The sequence below is a fragment of the Lissotriton helveticus genome, chromosome 11 (assembly GCF_964261635.1).
Source record: "Lissotriton helveticus chromosome 11, aLisHel1.1, whole genome shotgun sequence".
Classification (NCBI taxonomy): Eukaryota; Metazoa; Chordata; class Amphibia; order Caudata; family Salamandridae; genus Lissotriton; species Lissotriton helveticus.
Window position 1 is genome coordinate 1,025,102,920 of NC_136072.1, and position 14,478 is coordinate 1,025,117,397.

Below are 14,478 nucleotides of genomic sequence, written 5' to 3' on the forward strand. Positions count from 1 at the left end.
TTAATATTCCTAATCGCAGGGCTCTAGTGAAATATTGAGCGTTCATGATAACTGTGATCATACCAGTAATTTCCCAATATAACATTATTTTTAGTAGTGGTGGCTTTTCATTTTATTGTAAACATGCAAAGAAAATAAAGTGTTTACATTCTAGTGATATAAGCAGCATTTCCCGTTGTCGCCGTTTCTGCCCTTTTGCCGCATTCGACTTTTAATTTTTGCTATGTAACATTACATTTAATTGCGAGTATGCATGATTGACTAAGAAATCACACTTTCAAATTAGCTTCTGTCACTGCAATGTTAAGAACTTATTTTGGTGCATGATTACAAAGTAAATTTACAATAGGAGTTAGAGATAAGCATCTACAGTGGAGTATATATTCTTAGTTTTTGCCGAAACAATTGGGGATTTCATCCAGAATGAGCAGTTTTTACAAGCCTTTTGCAGATTTTGTTAGCATATAGGTCAATTTGAACTAAACGTTATGGCTTCTATGCACTTTACCATTTGTTAACTCAACTGTAGCGATGCTGTGCCAAGGTAAAATATTGCTAAAACATTTATAAAAAGCAGCGTAATTGTGTTACACAGGACTGGCTGTATACACATAAATCAAGATAATATATGGCATGCATTGTTGGCTGTTATAATGGGACATTTTGGAAGAAATAAAAGTGTTATGACTATTATAAGTAATGTTACGCCAGGAAATGTTGTGCGCACGCCCTGGGGTATCAGTGGAGGTGGATATGCGTGTCCAGTTAAAGTTCATGTGCCCAGGGCTCTACTGAAAGCAGGAGCGTTTTTGATGGAGGTATGCATACTGATAATGTTGCAGTGTAACATTACTTTTACACAGTGAAATTAGAAATCTAAACAAATGCGGCAAAAGGGCAGACAACGTGATAAATGCGACCACAGGGAATGCCGCTGATATTACTACAATGTAAACATTTTATTTACATGCGTGCCTACAATAACATGAATTGCTAATCACTAATGAATGTGATTTTATACTAGCAAATGTAGGGAGAAAAGAGCTATGACTAATAAAAGTAATGTTGCACCAGGAAATGTTGGTGGAGCGCATGGGGAGTTGTCACTGAAGGTGGATAATCGTGACCAGTTCTTAAAGTTCTTGTGCACAGGGCTCTACTAAAAGGTGGAGCAATTGTATTAAAGGATGTGTGTATAGTCGCAATTTCCCGGGTACAAAAACTGAATGTATGAATAAATGAGTGGAATTTGTGCAGCACAGCTACTCCTAATAGCGCGAGCAGGCATAGTACAGGTACGCAACCTCACAGCAGATAACTTACCCCCACCAGAGAAAAAAAACAGGATTTACGTTGTTTTGGGAAAGTGAGCTCAAAAGAGATTCAGCGCAATTCTCAGAGATGCTGATTCAGACCTTAGCAACCTAAAAGGAAATAAAACTCGTAAATGTATACAACTGTTTTTTAAGGAGAATACGAGTACAGCCCCAGGATTTATGGTGTGTGAAGCTTTTAAGGCCTCTTTTCGGGGTCAGGTTATTTCATATAAAGCTAGCACTAATAAGCAGAGGGCACGGAAGATAGAAATACTACAAAAAGCCGTAGATCCGGCTAGGGCTAAACTTAACTCGGTGCGCGTAAGAGAGCATAATGAGAAGATACTCCAGCAAGAATTAGCTAGAGCAAAAGATCAACTAAGAATGTATTTTATTTTAGAAGAGATCACTGGGCGCAAGGTATTCCAACAGAAAGTTTAAGGAGAAAGTCAGCTTTTAGGCAAATACTTAGCATGGTTAACTAAAACACAGCAGAGTAGGCAATGAATCTCACAAATAAGATACACCAGCACTGCAACTTTGGTAGGAGATAAAGATAGGATAGCAGAAATATTCTTATCCCATTTTAAACCAATCCATGCTGAAACGCAGATAGTAAATCCACAGGATTCAGACAACTACTTCGCCACATTTCAGTTACCGAAAATTACAAGGGATAATATTATAGCCTTGAATAAACCTATTGAACAAACTGAAATACTAAAAGGTATGGCTAGCACTAAGGCAAGTGGGAATGATGGAATTCCCAGTTGAAGTATACAAGATGTTTTTAGATGAGCTCTCCCCATTTTTATAATTCTTGCTCAATCCAATTATGGAAGGGATTCCTATCTCTAATAGATTCAAGGAGTCAGTTGTGATTACCATTCTCAAGAAAGATAAAGATCCAAATGACCCTAATTCCTACTGCCCAATAAGTTTATTAAACGCAGATTACAAGCTTTTATGAAAATGTGGGCAAATACGATTGCTACGTGTGCGCAACAAGTGGTTCATGCAGACCAAACAGGATTCCTCCCTGGTAGATCAACGGCAGCAAATACCTTTTTTTTATTCTGGCAATGGATTATTTTTCTATTAATAAGGATTAAGCCGCAATTTTAATGAGGGACGCGGAAAAAGCGTTCAATCTTGTTGACTGACTGGCTCTCTTTTTTATTTTAGGGAACTTTGGCTTTCCACTCCGCTTGATAGCAATGTTAAGGGAAGTATACAAAAGGGCTGTAGCACAGATCAGTATTAATGCGGAACAAGTGGGAGAGGTGGCGATTAGGCGTGGCACCCGACAGGGCTGCCCCCCTATCTCCACTTTTATTCTCTCTCTTAATTGAGCCGCTTGCAATAAATATTTGCTCTAATTCATACATTTTAGTCCCTAGAAAGGGGATGGCAAATATTACAGTTTTTGCCGATGATATCTTATTTCTGAAGACGGAAAAGGCAAATATTCAGACTGCGTTGGAGGAAATTCAGGCGTTTACAGCCTTGGGTGGATATAAAGTTAACCAGGCTAAAACAGAGCTGCTTCTGTTTTAATCTACAAAGGCTAAAATGTTGCCACAACGACCCATTAGATACCAGGGGTTATATGTAAAAGCTGATTTTTCTCAATTATTTCAGTTAAATTATGGAAAAAGGCTTTTAGTGAGATGGTTGTTAGTACCCCTGACATTAGTGGGTTGAGTTTCATTAATTAAAATGTCATTACTCCACTTGTTTGTATTGTTGTTTTTAAACCTCCATCTTAAAGTTCCAAACTCATATTTTAAGGAGTTGGATAAAATCATCCGGGAATTTGTATGGGCAAAGAAACATGCGCAGGTAAATCCATCTATTCTTTAATTGGACACAGAGCGGGGATTGGTAGCACTACCACATTTTTTCACTTACTATCAAGCCACCTTAATTAGTCAGATAGTACAATTAGCACACTCTTCGAAATATGATAATTTTTTCCTAAACCATATGTTATAAGAAAGTGCAAACCAGTTACCAGTTTTTCTTCGATCTTCGAAACTACCTAAGAAAACGAGATAAAATATAAGGTCATAACGGCAATAGCAATCCGTACCCAGGTTTCTGTAAAGCATATAATGTTCCATTATGCCATGCATATATCTTTCTTCAAGACTGTGAGATGTGGGGCTTACAGCTTACACAAGGGGTGCTGCAGTCCTATAATGATCTAGGGTTCTCGAAGTTAGGCAATTTTTATAATTCTACCCAGTTGATAACGTGGGAAGCATTTGTACACCAATCCGGTTACCAAAATCGATGCTTATGGTTAACCTTCATGTAAATATCAGGCTTTCTTAAAAATAACTATACAATTATTAATGATGCTGTAAAAGTAATAGTAAGAGGGATAAACAAGATGAAATTGGGTGGTAAAGGAAACTGGTACCTGCTACTGCGCCAGGGTGCAAATAATAAGCTTATTGAGTAGATGCTCCCAAAAATATAGCAGGAAATGGGTTGTCAGTGTAATAGTAAGGAATGGCAGCTATTCAGTACGTTTGGTCACAAAGTCTTGAGATCAGGCAATTTCAAGAGAATGACTTTCCCATCTAGATGGTTGGAATATTATACTCCTCTTAGATTGCATGAATTGTTCTCATCTTCCATCAACGTTGATGGCCCTTTATGGGTTCTCTCAGGAAGGATTTCAGCTGACAGAATATCGGCAATATTTTTATCGCAATAGCGGTAGCCAGATCCTTGGTGTTGCAGAATTGGAGATCATCGAAGGTACCGACAATAGGTCAGGGGCTCTCTAAGTTGGACTGGACCGAACAGTTTGAAGAGGCAGATGCAAAGAGGGTAGGGGCACTCCGTAGATTCAGGGTTAAGTGGGTGGACTACTCTGCGGTCACTTACGCACATTAAAAATGGAAATCTCCACTATTGGTTAAAAACAAAAAAGGGCACTGCTGTTTTATAGATTTTAGTAATATCTATGATATTATTTATTCTCATAGTATACAATTATTGGTGTAGTACAGAGGTTTTATATGAAAGATGTGTTTATGGTATTTAATGCTGGATGAACTACACAATTATTTATTATGTAGTGTTTTTATCCGCCCTGTACCTATATTTGGACTATCTATGTATGAATTTTTGTTGTATATGAAATTTAAGTTTAGGGTATTTAATGCTGGATGAACTACATGGTTATTTATTATGTAGTGTTTTTATTCGCCCTGTACCTATATTCTGATTATCTATGTATGAATTATTTATTTATATGACTGGTTTGTTTTTTCTGCTCAATAAAAAACTATTTTAAATATGGATACCTCCTTACCTACAAGCCGTATACCCAAAAACAAGACAGGCATGTTTCGAAATGGAAGGCTCTAATCCGAAAGCTCAGTATAGCTGTCCTTAGGTAAAAAAAAAAATCAGAGAGACATTTGTGAACAAGCATTGGCATAGCCAATAGGTCTCGCTTTTGGGACCTTATAAGTATTTAATTATGCAGCACAATATCCTTGGTGCATGAACATCAACTGTTGCATGGCTAAACACTTATAAGGTCCCAAAGGCGAGACCTACTGGCTATGCCAATGCTTGTTTTTTCTGGTGGCCAACCAAAGCCTAAGGAGGGGGAAACTAGACAGATGTAAGTATCAACCCGAACCTACAATGGAACCTTTCTAGTACTGGCCCAACCTCAAAAGGAGGGAAGGGGGAGGGGTGAAAAATCTGCAGAAGATAGATTATACACCATAAAAAGAGTTATCGGACACAGGGGGTACTTCTACACCAGACACTTAATCTTAACAAATTGTCTCAAAGCAGTACCCAACAGGCGGCACTAAGAAGTGCCAATCAGACAAGAAAATCATGCAAAACTGGCCAGGCAATAGAGTTACTTCTCCTCTCCTGAAAAGCCAGACAGTTGTCCTTGGCAAACACATGCCCCGTAGTTCCCGAGTCAGCCTTGACATGTTTAGCTGTTCGAATCGTTGTCTTTTTACCGAGCGAGCAGAACATCAAGACCGGTCAAGGGGCATTGCAGGGAGAGCTTTGAGACTGTCTGTGGCAGATTGAAATACTGAGGCAAGATTGTAAGGAATAAGGGTCGGTGTCCCGGGTGATTAGCTCCTTTTGGGGGCAAGTTGTCTACACGATTTACAGCAGGCTGCCAGAAATGGATGAGAAAAGCATATGGAACCTGTAGTGCACCCACACAGCTCTGAAGCTAAATGGAGCTAAAAATTACACACATCGATTAAAAAGCGCCAGTTGAAAATACATGCTTTGATCAGAAACATTAACATTTCATTTCCATTAGGAGAAAAGACTTTTCAATATTAGAAATTATAATGTTTTCTAGGGATATAGATTTAAATAAAACTTTATTTCCCTTAAAGGAAAAAATATTTCTAATCTGACTTTCTGGATGTAAATGTTACGATATTCTTAACACCTTAAATAAAGATATCATATTTTTCTTGCGTCATTCCAACAGTACTTTATAGGGAAGAAAAGGCAAGAGTTTCGGGGTGGGCGGAGCAAACAGATAAACGGAGAAAGACGAGTGTGTGTGCTTTAGACAGACACTGCCACAGAGACCAAAAAAGAGACACGGGTGAGGATGGAGAGAGAAAGTGCGAGATCAAGAAAGGATGAGAACATGAGAAGGAGGAGAGGACTAGAGTGAGGGAGAAAGGGGAGAGGGGAAAAGGGGTAGAGGGGGGGAGAGAGGGAGAGAGGGAGAGAGGGAGAGAAAGAGAGAAAAAGAAACGAGAGAGCCAGAATGAGCGCAAAAGAGTGTAATCCCAGGGTGAAGAAGAGTTAAACTTCCGGAGTTTACAATTCCTCACCACACAGAGTAGATATACATCTCCTTGCTGCACTGTTTCAAATCCATGATTGTACCCAGTGGTCGAAGTGGGGGAAAACAAGTAGGGGAACTGTGGGCGGGAACTCCAAGGGTGAGGATAACCCAAGGATTGGATCAGTGGGCGGAGTCAGAGGTGTGGCCAGAATGTGCCAAACATCCCAATTTTTTTTATTTGTTTGGCATTTCACCGACCAGTTACAGCTTTTTGTGTTATTTAAATCAACCAATGGATACACTTGATTATTTAAGGTTTAATAGGAGTTATTGGCATTTAAATACATTCACAAGGTGGAATATATTTCCAATCACACAATGAACCAAATACACTTAAAAGTGGAATGACAAGCCATTTGTCTCCAAGCCATGCAGTTCCTCTCATTAGCACTTCTACTCCCTCTTCCACAAGAGCAGTTCAAACATGAATGGCAAAATATCCTAGTTTGCAAATGTTTTCTATATAATTATGGCTCTGCCATATTTGTCACATAATACATCATCCACAATTATCCATTGCTGCATAATTCCAGTGGCTCCAGAGCAGGTAGCACATGTTAAAAGTGCTTGTGCATGAAGCAGAGAGTGTGAAGTTTGCAAACTTAATTTGGTGTGTGTGCAAATCCTGCATTGCCGATCCTTCGTGAGTTGCAGCTACTACTGCTGAAACAAGGCCAATGGAGGAACCAATGGGTGAGGCGGACTGGCCTCGATGGCAGGGCCGGCTTTAGTGCTGGTGGCACCCTTTGCAACAATGTTTATTGGTGCCCCCAAAGATCACCTACGCCTCGGACACTGCACAGAGACAATCATTTATACGTGTGTAAATCACTGTCTAGGAAATGTTACATAAGACAAAGGACTACAAGGTGCAGAAGCCACATGACAACCATACTAGTAGGCAGTATAGTTTAATAGCTCACCGTTGTATGTTAGGATTTTAACTTATAAACTGCAAGTAACAAAAGGATCTCTCTGACACAAGCAGTAACCTAAGAACCTAGTTAACATTATGTGCACTTTGTGATCTCCATGTACATGTCCTTTGCAGCAGGCACATTAACCCTCTGTGCCACCTTTCCAGGCGTCAACCCTTCCACAGACAAAACTCTGATCTCTCTCTCTAGGACGAACATTAATCACCGAAGTTATCATGACATTTTTATTGTTGCTGAAAGTTGCTGGAGGCCAGGAAGGAGGTAGCAAGTTTTTTTAAAACCATAATATACTTGCAAACACTACGCACCCACCTGAAATAGGTACCAAGTGTGGTCACACTGTTCGCACCGCCCTAGCCTGCTCAAGATTCATGTGACCTCAGTGACAGAATCACAGTGACTGGATCACTGTTGCTCTAGGGTGTGCTGCTTCGTAGGCCTGCTTGCAAGGCTGGAGGTGACCTTCAGTATGGATTGTGGTGGACAGGCCTTCAACGTTAACCCACACTTGCCATTGCAAAGGTCCACCTGCAGGTGCTAAGACACCTGGGCTTCTAAGGTCTAGTGGGGCTTTCTAAGGTCTAGCATTGGAATGTGCTCCCTCGGGAGAGTGGTCTGGGGGACTGGTCATGAAGGCTGAACCCGGCTACCCGGTTCCAAATTCGACAGCTCTGGCCATAGTGCCACATCCTCTCCTCACTAAACACCATATTGCCCCACTGAGAAAAATTCAAACTGCCTTCAGCTACAACCCAATTGTGCCCCACTATAAACACCAGGATGCGACTTAATTCAAATTATGCATTTGATAAGAGTAATATGCTGCCTGAGAAAAAAAAAAGTAAAAGCAAACAATCATAGGGAGAGCAAGATTAAGTAAAGCATGTGGAATGTAAGCAGAAACAACATGGTTACCGTAGCGATCTCTCACTCACTTTTCAGAAATCAGCGAGTGGTTTTACCTGAAAAGTTAAGGACATGACTACAGGGCCGTGAAGGGAACAGTTTCAATGTCCATTGCTTATATCCTCAATAAACGTAAACAGCATGGATTAAAAAGACCACATCCATAAACACAGAGGTACACTTTTTGTTTTCCATTCCACCCATCAACCAGGTATTGCAATATACATCCAGGAATGGTGCACTTCCCCACCTGGGAACAACAATGCTGTTCAAAGAAAGACGAGAAAAGAAAAGTAGCGCTTCACTGCAAAGTCTGTAAAGTGAGGCTGATGTGTTTGTATGTAAATAAAACCAATCAGGCCACTTTGCTTTACTTAGTAATGTATTTATTTTTCATATTTTAAACCTTTATTTCTCTCCATCCCGAGGCTGCACTCTGGAATAGAAAAATGTCCGAAAAAGGGTATTCCCGCAAGAGTGTTTTTTTTGGGGATCCATTTCACAGGGAAGCAACTAAATGAAAGAAGGAAAGAGAGGTTGTGAACCGTTTCTTCAAGTCACGGTTTTCATTAAGTGAGGAGCAAGACAGAAAGAGACGGAATAATAGGAAGTGGGGGTCAGCTGCCAGCACAGAAAAGAAGAGAACATTGTCTGTGTCTTCTCTGGGCAGTAAGGAAGAGACAGAGTCCTTTTCCTTCTCTGCCCGTCCCCGAACGTCCACAAAAGCAAGCCGATCCATATCTGAATAGATATGACGTGCCTTCTTAAGATAAACAGAAGGAGAGGCATAGCGAGAATTGGAGAGGCGGAGCGAGGCCCGCGCGCTTGTGTGCGTAACAGCAAGCTCTAGGCCACCACAAGCAAAAGCCTGTGGTACATTTTTTTGAGCCACACACTAAATGTCTCACAGAGCAGCACATGCGATGGCTCAGCGAGACCTAAAAATGGTGCCAGGAGGAATATACGTAACACCAAATGAGCCTCAGCGGACAGGGCCACATAAATTAATAATCTGCACTCACGACAGAAAAAAAGTCTACACAAAAAGTGGATCGGGAATGAATCACCTTTGGCTAATCTGCTCCCATCTTGCCAACATTGGCATGGGCGGCCGATATAGCAGTGTACAAGAGCATGAGCGGGCAGTGTGACGCAAGCATACCTGGTGCGTGACCATTTCCTTAAGTCATACGGTCCGATCTGTACAGTCAAACACTGATGCATGCGGCGCTCTTCAGAGCTTTGATATTTCCCTCCTTGGAAGATATATAAAGTGGATTACAATGATTACACAAATAGTAAATTACTTCTCCGAAGAGAAGTAAATAATTCTCTTTAGAAAATAATGGAAGAATTGTTCGTAGGATCAGAAGTTCAAAGTATTAGACAATAGCTACTAAAGTAATCTGCTATGACTCTGTAAAATAATAATCAGAAATAATCTGCATACATCAGACTGCTTCTAGGGAGATTCAAAAATGTATCATAGAAAGGCAAGAAAACTAGTTTATTTTAAAACTTTCTTGCTTTAGTCGGCAAAAATATCAATTTGTTATTGCCTCTCTCATCAGCTAGCGCTACCCTATTCAATCTTAGATGTCAAAAAGCATTCTGGTAATTTGTTGTTATAGCTAGTTCCACTTTGACATTATTTCTATTTGATTCTGCTGTCGAAAACAGTGTATTAGAATTGTTGAAATTCATTATGTAACTAAGGAAATATGTTTGTTGTGGATTGTTCTCTGCATCATCAGCAGAGCAACCATAGCTACTACGTCTATAATCCGGAAGAACAGAAGATTAACCTTGGCCCTAACATCCTGCATGAAGTCCTACTTCATTTGAGGAGTAATAGCAGTGAGCTGGTAGCTGATATTTATCTGTTGCAGCTGTGAATCCGTAGGTTAACTTCTTGGAACCCGGCAGATCTAGTTTGAAGTGTACTACCTTGAAGAGTATGACCAGTGTGTCGCAAAATGAATGAGGCCAATGTGAAGGAGGACTTGGTGCAATAAAACGGCAATGTGTGTTCAAGGTTAAGATAAGCCAAACTTTTACTAGAACCCTTGAAGTACTTGGCTGTTCTATCATTACTGTCCTGAAAGGATATGCTGTGTTCTGCAAAGAGGATTGTACGGTCTGGACAATTAACTACAGGGAGAACTGAACTGCACATGTCACTGCACATGTCCACATAGAAGTAAGAAATATAGTATACATGTGTAAAGTGTTCAAATAATCTTAACGTTTTACGCAGAAGCATCATCTTAGGATAAAACTTTCTAAACAGAAGGCATCTACCAACTGTCGAGACATGAGGAAGATGTAAAATAAATAGCTGGGACTATGCTAGATGAAAGTTGAGAAAAAAAACGTCATTCACCAAAAAGCACGGATCAGTGCTTCAAGTAGACATCTCGACCAGTTACAAAACAGATGTAGTAACACAACAGAAATACGGTGGTGGCCTCAACTTTACCTGCACAATGTTTGTCCCCAACATTATTCAAAGTGCTCACTCCTTTGGGTCAACCGAAAAAACCCACAAGCTTCAAAGTACAAATTCACAATTTTGAGGAGCACACCAAAATTCTTTTAAGAGTTTAGACGAGGACACTAATAGTACACCAAGTCATTACAAAAACATCTATTAAGATCATAAAGACAGCAAAAGACTTTCACTTATCATGTTGCACAAAAGTTACGTTCATGACTTGATTGTTTCTCATCCTCTTTATCAATCCAGTTTTATAATAAAACAGAAAATCGAAACAAAGATGGAAACAGCCTACCCGTTTAGTCGCTTTTCACATGGGACTTCTTAAGGGCAACTAGAAGTTCCCTTTTCTTCACGAAAACGACGGATGCTGATTTTACATTATATATTACAATCTCGCAAACTCCTCATGTAGATCCACTGCTAGTTTAGGCACATCTACCGCACAGTCAGTCTCAAGCTGTTAGGGACAGCGGTGAAAGCGGACGGCCACGGGAATTAGGGGCACAACACGCCTGAATGGCTAAAGAAAAGTACAGAAGGGGCGGAAATAATATTGACTCCTGAAGACAAGAGGACTGTGAGTAATATACTCAATTGCTTGTATGGAGAGTAAGAAAATGAATGAAATCCCATGAACGAGGCTTAAGCTTTTCAGAGAAAACCTCATGCCATCTTTGGAAATTACCGTAACTAAGGTCAGTACTAAGAACCGTTATGCAGTGTAATGGTAGGGGAGAATATAGGTGAAAGGTTGGTGATTCCCCGAGCCTATATTGGGGTACCTACAAGGAACATAATAGCACAAATGAAAAACTGTAGTTCCTTTTATTTTACTTTGATAATGCACAATGGGTGAGGCCATCCTACAGCAAAATCATTCAACTATTAACTTGTTCATACCAGATCTATCTCCGTCACTGGACAGTGTCAAATGCCATCCCCCTCAACTAGATGAAACACGCATCAGCAACCTGCTCTATGCCGATGACTTGGTGTTACTAAGTCGTCCCAAAGTGGGCCTACAAAGGCTTCTTGACAAACTGCTTTCCTACACCATAAGAAACTCCTTGGAATTGAACCTGTCCAAAACTAAACCAATATCTTTCGGGAAGCAAAAGAAAACACGTAGCGGTGGTTCTTTAACAAAATAAAAATCGAACCAACATCTTACTATAAATATTTGGGTATTTTTGGGACCGCAGCTGGTCTTTCGCCAAACAAAAAGAAGCGCTAAGCACCAAAGCCCTGTCACTAGAGCCCGCCGCTGCAAAATTATCAAAACAACTACTTGGCCCAAGACTAACTCCAATGGGGAAAGGGATGAAGGTGAGGATAATCAACTCTCTGTTGTATGGGCAAGAGATAATGAGGGGCACAACTAGCTGATTACTAAACAAATTAATAACCAAAATCTTTAAACGTGCCTTCCGCCTACCAAAATCAAGTTCACCATCGCAGGTCCGTCTTGAACTGGGCCTATTGAATCAACACGGCGTTGAGGCCGGTGCATTTATAAAGTTCTGCAATAGACTGCGCCATTCAAGGGAGGGCTCCCTGGAGGTTAAACTTTGGCAAGAAATAGCGAAATGCCAGTCCAGCCTGAAACACCGGCAACACCTGGATCACAGCTTAAAACTACTAGGAGTCAAAGAACTCTGGGAAACAAACCCTTCTCAGCAGGTGTGTAAGGCTGTTATTAAGAAGAGTGTCGGTTTGTGGTCATTTCATTCAGACAGGGCAATTCTGTCAAAAAGGAAACATGCCTGGGCAGTAATCTCCAACTTCAAACCAAGAGTTGAGTAGCCTCACTTACCCAGCACTTTTTCATTTTACTTGAAACAAAAGTTCTTAACTCTAAGGATGAGCGACTGGCCATTTTTAAAGAACCTGCCCGACTGGCGTCGCCCAGATAACAACATCGAATGCAGGATGTGTGGCTATCACTCTGAAGCAATGGAACACATAGTTTGTGCATGCCCCGCCATGCTTACAGACAGACGGCTACTACTGCGGGCGAATGGATCAGGCTAGGAGTTCGAACCTGCCACCAGGCCACAATAGTAGCCCTAAATCCTAAAAACACCAAGCTGAACATTGGGCTCACTAAATTAGTCCTCATAGCGTCAAAGCAGCTGGAAGAAATTAGCGCCGCCAAATCTCCCCCACCGTAGGAGAGCGGCAGCCAGCCTGACGGATTAAAAACAGAACCTCAAACTGCTAACATCAGCCGTACTGTTGCCGGTCCTCCAGGCGAAGATAATCTGCCCACAATGCACTCAAAGGTTTTAAATAACTTTTAACTTTGCATTCTATTTTTGAAAATTCTTTTTTTTTTTTTTACATGTTGACCATCTATTGACAATGCTCTAGTGGGTTTCTACTCAGTGGTCCTTTTTACGATGAACTGATCAAGTTTTAAATTGTAATGGTTTTTTAACTAAACAAAAAAATATATATATGGTGAACATTCAACTATATATTGTAATATTCAATTTTTAGAGTGTAATACGAACAACCACAGGTGGAAAGACCACTTATCCCTTGCAATTGCAGATCTATAAACTCAATTGCATATCTGAAGTAGTTGACAGGCATGACTAGCCAAAGAGCAAGATAACTCATCTGCCCAAAACCAAAATGAATAGAGTGGTACTCCGACTGCACCAACATATACTTTATTAAACATATCTAGTATATTTATGGTGCATCTCTAATTGGAACTGAGATACAAGCTGTAGCGGTGATTTTCTTGAAACACACACTTCATTGAAGGAAAAATTATCCCATTTTAGAATGCATTTATATCCATTATCCATTAGGCCTGCAATGTATGAACCAACATCACTTATAGACTTCTCACAGCTCTACCACATGTGGACAGAAAACAAGAAAAACATTTCCTCTTGATCCATGGATGTCTTATTAATCCTGGACACAGAGGAAAGCAGACATATGATGTTAGTAAGGGCACAGTAAAGAAATATGGTGGTTCTCGGGAAATGACCATTGAGCAAAAGACTGGACCAAAATCCCTGAGTCTGGCTGCCAATTTGATCATTACCAGGTGTGCTTCCAGTGGCAATGTTACCACTCTAAAAAAATATTCATGTACGACAATTGACTCAATCAAGTAGTCAGCTCTCTCTGCTTAACTATTTCACTGTTACATACATTTTACGAAAGTTCATTTAAAATGTAATTTGCAGCAGCCAATAAACGAAAGTTGGACTATGGAACACGCGCATGTTTCTGTAGGGGCTGGCTTGGTCCAGTTGCTAAGTGCAACCCACTGAACCACAACATTCGGTGGTCTTGAAATGGAGTGACTCAAGAAAAGACAAACAGACCTGCATGACGGAATGCTGGTGACACCAGGATATATGCATCTTAACAGAGTAGTCTCACCTTCTAGATGTCATTTTTGTCTGGCTTCTAGATCACTTCCCACTGTTCTCAACAGCCTTCTTTTTGCTATTACAGAGTCGCATTGGACTCAGCGGGTTCCCATTGGGTTCACGCGTCAGGTTCCAAGCTCGTCATCTTGTTAAACGTTTGACAAATCTAAAAATAAATATAAACAAAAAAAATAAAAATAAAAAAAGCACCCAAAACCCTATCCAGGAGACTCTACCAGAACTCGAGATGCGCATAGATGACGTCATGCACGAGCGACTGCCTCCAAACACAGAGCAATAGAAAAAGGACTAGAGAAAGAAAGTTGCCGAAAAGTCTGTCAGCCATATTGGTCGAGAGTCTTTTCAAAGAAGTGCAACAGGACCGCCACTTTCTAATGTCAACAAATCTAAAATGATAATATTGAGTAAAATTAAAGTGAATTCTTATCAAAGTACGTTTATATAAATAAAGTCTGACCATAACAAAACTGCAAACATTTAAAAACATTTCTGTCACGCTCTTTCAACCAGCGTCTTTTATTTGCACGAAGAATAG

At 40.3% G+C, this 14,478-nt stretch overlaps 1 protein-coding gene across 2 annotated transcripts in view; it reads right to left on the reverse strand.

Moving 5' to 3' along the window:
* The window catches only part of PTPN11 (protein tyrosine phosphatase non-receptor type 11), a 581,214-nt gene extending 567,013 nt beyond the window's left edge, over window positions 1-14,201 (reverse strand). For both annotated transcript variants that reach the window (XM_078667419.1, XM_078667418.1), the window contains exon 1: window positions 13,933-14,201. In XM_078667419.1, coding sequence (XP_078523545.1) covers window positions 13,933-13,946 — 14 coding nt within the window. In that variant the 5' untranslated portion in view covers window positions 13,947-14,201. The remainder of the gene's footprint in view (window positions 1-13,932) is intronic.
* Window positions 14,202-14,478: the final 277 nt, after the last annotated feature.